Genomic DNA, 7,105 nt, shown 5'->3' on the forward strand with positions numbered 1-7,105 from the left:
TGCACTGCAGGCAGGCCTGGGTGAGGTATTGGGATGGGTATCATCAGATATGTTCCTAGGATTAATCTACCCTGTCAGGGTCTATATATGACATTAAGTGTGTCTTAGGGCCTGGACCTTCATTTTATAAACATAAATAAGCATCTTTGTGTTACATAAACTATATCCACATCAGTCAAGCAAAGGAGTATAATCCTAGTACCTTAATTTTAAAAAAATAGATAAAAATAAGAAATGTGGTTGTGAACAAATAAATTCGACAACTCCCTCCCCCAAGTTATCATATTATTTTTATTCTGGCCATTTACATTCCATGGCATCACAGCTACTCTCATTTTACCACTGGAAGGCATGGGAAAGACCAGAAATATTTAATAAACTAGTTAAAAAAATTTTTTTAAAGTTATTTGCTAGCTCTTTAGGAAATGAAGACTCTAGATAATTAATTAAATACATTTATTTTTAAATTAATTGACCTATTTTACCCCTATATATTTTATCACATATATATCTAAGCAACTAGATAAATATATTAGGGAAGAAAAACTTTCCCCCTGGAGATCAAGAACAAAAAAAGCCAATGTAAAGTCAATATTTTAAGGGACTTAAGGCTGGATCTTTCAAATCTTGTCGTTTTGCGTAAAACAGTAAAATCTAAAGCCCATTTCAAAGCTGTACTAAATCCCCAGCCTGAAAGTAATTGCTGTTCCTTGTCCTGTGTGTATATATCATCAGTACAAGTAAGAAAGAATCCCAGCCAGGCCTGGACCACCGCCAAGCAATTGATTACTAGCCATTAAAAGGGAAATGTTTACTTATTCATGGCAACTAGTTTTCAGAAGGAAAGGCAAAGAGGTCTGATTTTAAATGCTGCCTTTTCTTCTCATCCTAAGGCCAATCAAGATCATCCACTTCTTCTTGGAAGTGTCCAAAGCCCCATTTTAATTTTCCTTTCACTATTTTAACCAGATACTGATAAAGAGGGAAGAGCAGTTGCTACGAGGCAAAGAAAAATGTCCTAGCAGTTGAGGGCCCTCCATCTATCAAGGGGAATTTGCAGTGTTACCTCTCTTCGATACTGTAAAGATTTGCAGGATTTTTTGAAACACATAACCAAAAAGGAAGGATTTAAAAACGGAATTCAAGATATAGAGGCAATCTTTTTTTTTTTTTTTTAATCAAGATACTTTAGTTTTATTATGGAATTTTCTAGTCTTAGTTCTTAAGCTTGCAGCAGTGATGATAAACTCTGGGTAATATTTTTGAAAGGATGATTAATGCAGACTGTTTAAGTATATTCACTATATATCACAGACGCCTAAAGATTAAAAACTCTTATTGGGATTGGGATGTACCACTTCCAATTCGAAGAAAACAAATACCTATCTAATTAAATAATAATATTCACCAGTTATGCTGAATTGTAAAATAAGTTCAAGTATAGGGAGCACACACAAAAAATTGAAAATCTGCAAAGACTATGCACTTAGATGTTTATTTGTGAATCTAAACATCTCTCATAATTGGAGGATATATATATACAACAAATATCTATTGACCCAGTAAGAAAACAGTTTTCTCCTCCCACATCTTCAAGTTTATCTGATGTGAAGAGACAATAAAGAAAGCACTTTAAAAAAATAATAATTTCAGCTCTCTCGCCTCCTTTCCCTCACTTCTTCAGAACAACTTGTTGTGGTTGAGTTGATTCCCACTCCTAGAAACCCTACAGGACAGAGTAGAACTGCCCCATAGTGTTTCCAATGAGTGGCTGGTGGGTTCGAACTGCCAACCTTTCGGTTAGCAGCCTGAGCTCTTAACCACTGAGCCACCAGAGCTCAGTTTAAGTGGAACAACCTCCTGGAGTCCCCAGGCTCTAGCTTGCAGGGATAATTCAGATAAGACCCTAGAGCAGAGTGGAGAGGAAGGTTGGATCTATTGCAGAGGCACTTAAGGAGGAGGTAAACGAGAGGTAAGCTCAGGATGGGGCAGAGAAGTTACAGGATTTTCTAGAGCCAGGAGGAAAAGGGTTTCCCTAGAATATCCAAAAAGAGGACTGGGTGGCAGCAACCCTGTTCCCAAGCCAGGGAATGTGAGGCTAGGAGTAATATTTGGAGCTAATCCCAGAATGAGGTCCTCCCCAGAGCACTACTGCTAGATGGGGGATGTATCTCTGCTTTGGGAGCCAAACACTAAGAGTAAAAGCAAATATTTGATGCTGAAGAGCTCTTAAGAACTGAAGAGCGCCATTTACTTATTTCTACACGTTAGTGTGGGCTTAGGATGTTAAATAGATTAAAAGGCTAAGAGAGGTCAGTCACCGGGGGAAGGACTCTTCTTTCGCTCCTCCTGACTTGGTTCTCTTCCCAAAATTGTTATCCGCCCCACCCCACTACTGTGGAGGGTCCTTGGGAAATTTGAAAGATGACACATCTTCTCTGAGAACATCTTGGAGAATGCGGAGTGAGTCTTGTGGATGAGGGTACAAGAACTCAAGGGAGGACAGAGTCCAAAGTCTACTGGTAAACGTTTCAATAAAGATGGTTTTAGAAAAAAATCAGAAGATATGGAATCAAAAAACTGGTAGAGTCCTTAGAAATCACCAAATGTATTCTCTTTCGTCACAGATGAGAAAAAAATAGAGGTTCAGAGTAATGAGGTCATTACAGCGAGTTAGGAGCAGAGCTAGGACGCGAACCTACATCCCTGACTCCCAGGCCAGGGCTCCTTCTACCTGACGCTCGGCCCGAATTTTGGCCTGTCCCAACGCTTCCTAGAACTGTCTTTGTCAGGGTTCTGTCTCCGCCTCTCCCCTGGCAGAGGTTGCCGGGCATCGTCCTTTGGCCGAGGAGAAGTCCACTAGGCCCTGGGCCAGGCTGCGACTTGCCTACCGTCTAGAACGCCGGAGCTTGGGTGCTGCGGCGGGTTGGGCGCCGGGTTTCCCACCTCCGCCGCCGCCACCGCCCTCACCCCACCCTAGTTCCCTCCCCGGCCCTGTCTGCAGGGAAGACAGCCAAGTCATTTCAATTTAATCTTATTTAAAAAGACATAACTAATAAATCTGTATTGCCAGGGCCGCGGAGAGACGGCCAGCAGAGTCGATCGTGCTCCCAATCCCATTGAACCCCATTGAAAACCATGACAACACGGGACAAGCTCCGATTTATCCCGGCGCACTAAAGCGCATTGTGAGCTCGCGTCAATCACGCATTATTCCCGGACTGAACAAATGCAAAATCTTGACTGGAACAAATGCTTCCAACAGGTCCGGGGCGTCGAGCTCCATTTCCCCTTTGTCCGCGGCCTAGCAGTTGGCCTGTATTGGCGTAGCCTCCGCCCGACCACCCAGCGCGCCGCGGGCTGGACCGCGCAGCCCCGGACGCCCCAGGCATGCTTGACAGGGAGGTTGTCCCGCAGGGTGCGCGGGGCCCGGCGGGGGCCGCGGCCCTTGCGCCCGAGTCAGACCCATCTTTAGCCCAAGTCCCAGCCAAGCCAGGACCTCGGTTGGGGCCACCCAAACGCCGCTGCCTTCACTGAAATTTAGAGCCTCAATACTCAAACAACTGGGAGAGGAGAGGCCTCGGAGCGCGCGCTCGGTGCGCCCTAGACTGAAATGCAGCACACTGTACACTGATCATTTTCTTGGGTGGGGTTGTGGGGGACTAGAAGGTCCTGGAAAAACCCCGAGCCGGCCATCTCAGGAGTCAGCAGCCAGCTTTCCCGCCCCGCGAGTCCTATCCTAATTCTCCCAATCGGTCCCATCCCGGACCAGCCGGGCAGCCGCACCGGGTCGACTGGCGCTGGGAGAAGGGAGCGCAGGCCCGAGGTCTGCTCCCGGGAGGAGACCGCTGTCCGGGCCCTGGCCTGAAATTAAGGCCTTCCAGCCGAGGCGCACAGGTGGCGCCAGAGCGGCTGGCGGTGCCAAGGCAGTAGTCAAACCTTAGAAGGCGGCCCTGTGGAACGCTGCCGCCCGCGGGCCGTAAAGCGAACCTGGGCCCAGCTCCGCGAAGTGCGGCCATTGGGCTCAGAGCCCGCAACAGGCAGTGGCCGGGGGTGGGATGGGGCAACGAGCTGGCACTTCTGACCTGAGCAGTTTGGCCAGATTCCCCCCCCCCCCATTTTGCTGGCCTGGGAAGAGAGACATGGAGCTAGGGCTCCCCGGATGCTATCAGCCCTTCCCCCAAACCCCTGAGGCTATTTGGGACGTTTGAGGTGTAGGGAGGCTCCCAGCAGCCTTTGAAACTCCCGAGAAGTAGTAGAGGTGCCGGCGGGGCCAGGCTGCTCCTTTGCGCCTGCCTGGAACTTCTTGCTCCTGAATCCTTAAGGGGTCCAACCAAAAAGAGAAAGGGAGCGCGCTAGAGTTTAACGCTGCGTTGTAAATCACTTTCCGGATAACTGCAGGAAACGAACGCTCCAGCAAATAAGTTCGAGGAATAAAGCAAACAGGGAATAAATTCCGGGTGCTCATAAACCCTCCCATGCTGCCCCATCCTCCTCGGCTCTCCCGCCAGGCCAGGCCCCGTGTCAACCCTGGGGAGGAGGAGGAGGAAGCTGGGGGCTGGGACGAGCGGGTGATGGTCACCGCTCGCCACCCAAGATGTTATTCAATGGTAACAATCCCCATTATCTGTCCCCACTTTGGGCTAATCAGACAGAATCGCTAATGCCGAGGGCTGCTTCCTGCCGCCTCTGGGAGGTAACTGGGCGCCTAGAGGCGGGGGAATGGGCGGGGCGGCGGGCGGAGGTGGCACCTTCCGGGATTGAGGGGGCTCTGGCCCAGCGCTCATTTAGGTAGTTAACACCCCGAGACCCGGACCTCTGTTTTCAAAGCGGCCCGGGTGGGGAAAGCTGCTTATATAAACAGGGATTCGGCTGTAAACGCGCTAATATCCTGGAGGCAAGCGCATGGCGCGCTCCTCCCACGCCCACCCGTAGGAGCGGCGTCCCCAGCCGCCCCTTGTTTCCTAGCTTGCCCTGCCCCCGCCTACTTGTAGGCCATGGCCACCACTGGACGTCTCAGCTTCACCGTGCGCAGCCTCCTGAATTTACCCGAGCAGGACTCGCAGCACCTGCGGAGGCGGGAGACGGAGCCGCGCTCGCCCTTGCGCCTTGGCCCCTGCGCTGTCTGGCTGGAGCCAGAGCGCGGCCACTACCCCTGTGAGTGAGCGGAGGGCGGCGGCGGGGGTGGAGAGGAAACTGTGAACCAAGAACCTGCCCCGTGCGTCGAGATTTCCTCACTTCGGAGCAGAGTCACTTCGGAGGCTCTGTCCGGCTCAAGCCCTTATCCCGTGCGTCCCGGTCGACACAGCCTGAGAGCAGATCCCTGCGCCCCGCACTAGCGCCTAGTATTTTGGGTGTCTGCTTCTGGGAACTCCTAGGCATCAGAATATTTAAAATACGGCCCCATTCTCATGGCCTCGGTCTGGAATGGCAGCATTGACGAGCCCAGTCTCACTGGATTCAGGAGTTTGCAAACCGAGACAAACTGTAGTGCAGTCGACCTGAAAGTGGCCCGTGTTGGTGACCCAGTTTGCGTAAATTCGTCTGCCAGCGTAGCAACTAGTGCGGATGTATTAAGAGGGCCCCGGGGCAGGTTTTTCTCTGGGCCGCGATCTCAGACCCGGTGATGATTGCTGTGATAGGAATGAGGTCACTGGGTTCAGAGAGGTGGGCATCCAGATGTGGGCACAGTGAAAGAGGGAAATGGCCTCGCCCCCGCAGCGGCGTGCAAGTGGGGGCACCCTCCGGCTGGTGGCTCTCGCGCCAGCGCGAGAGGTGTAGCAGGCGTGTTGAGGGGCAGCTTGCGCCTGAACAGGCCTTGTCTTCTTTGCTGTCTTCCTAGCCTCAGACGAGAGCATCTCGGAGATCGGCCTCCCCGATTCGTCGCAGCGGCCGTCCCCGCGACCCGCGTCGCCAGGCTCAGACGCTGAGAAGAGGAAGAAGCGGCGGGTGCTGTTCTCCAAGGCGCAGACGCTGGAGCTGGAGCGGCGCTTCCAACAGCAGCGCTACCTGTCCGCGCCTGAGCGCGAGCAGCTGGCTCGCCTGCTGCGCCTCACGCCCACTCAGGTCAAGATCTGGTTCCAGAACCACCGCTACAAGCTGAAGCGTGCGCGTACTTCAGGAGCCGCGGGGTCGCCGGACCTCGCCGCGGCCACTGAGCTGCGCGCGGCGCCTGGCCTGCTGCGCCGCGTGGTGGTGCCGGTGCTGGTACGCGATGGGCAGCCGTGCGGCGGCGGGGAGGCTGGCACGGCCGCAGCCCAGGACAAGTGCGGCACCTCCCGGACCGCGGCCGCCTGCCCTCTTCCGGGTTACCCCGCCTTCGGTCCCCGCTCGGCGCTCAGCCTTTTCCCCGCCTACCAACACTTAGCGCCTTCGGCCTTAGTCTCCTGGAACTTGTGAGGCCGCCGCGAGGCGCGGGCACCTGGAGATACGCTGACCTTGGAGAGCTCTGCAGCCCGAGCACGGCTGGGGCTGGAGACCCGGAGCGTCCCGAGCCGCCTCCCTGCGGGCCCCACCTCCTCCGGCGCCGGCCCGCTCTCTCCAGCCACCGAGGAGGCGCAGGCGGGAAATTTTGGCCAAGTCCTTCCTCTCCCTTTTCCTCGACCACCAACCCCAGAGCTAGGTTTTACTGCTTGAACCTAATTTGTATATTTTAAAATAGTGATTTGTATGGGAAGCAACGTATTTTAAAAGAAATAGAATATTTTTCCTCTTTGTGGTGCGACAATAAAATCTATGGGGTTGGGTCCCCTGCGAGCCTGCCGGGAACGTGAGGTGGGAGTCGGGACCCCGGGACCAGAGTTCTGGGCGCCCAGCTGCTCCTGACTGGCTAAGTTAGGGTCCACCGTGAGTTGGGTCCGAGGGCAGATTGCAGTCCCAACATGGCTTTAGGAAGATGGGAGGGTGGTGGCAAAAAGAAGGGTGGCGGGAGAAAGCAGAGGCAACCCTAGGGTCCCGGTCAGCTGGAGGAAATTCTGGTTCTAGAGTGACGCCGAGCGTCTCTGAGCTCCAGGAGTTGTTGACGTTTCAAACACCAAAAGTCAACCCCGTCGGCTAAGACCGGGAGTAATGCGCTCTTCCAGAAGGATAGTTTTGAGATGTACCC

At 52.8% G+C, this 7,105-nt stretch overlaps 1 protein-coding gene across 1 annotated transcript; it reads left to right on the forward strand.

Moving 5' to 3' along the window:
* The first annotated feature begins 4,997 nt into the window (after positions 1-4,997).
* Positions 4,998-6,399, forward strand: NKX2-8 (NK2 homeobox 8). The gene is made up of 2 exons (XM_012555586.1): positions 4,998-5,157; positions 5,843-6,399. Exons 1-2 carry the CDS (start codon positions 4,998-5,000, stop codon positions 6,397-6,399), a joined length of 717 nt encoding a protein of 238 aa, XP_012411040.1.
* Positions 6,400-7,105: the final 706 nt, after the last annotated feature.

Source organism: Trichechus manatus, unplaced genomic scaffold, assembly GCF_000243295.1.
Source record: "Trichechus manatus latirostris isolate Lorelei unplaced genomic scaffold, TriManLat1.0 scaffold00043, whole genome shotgun sequence".
NCBI lineage: Eukaryota > Metazoa > Chordata > Mammalia > Sirenia > Trichechidae > Trichechus > Trichechus manatus.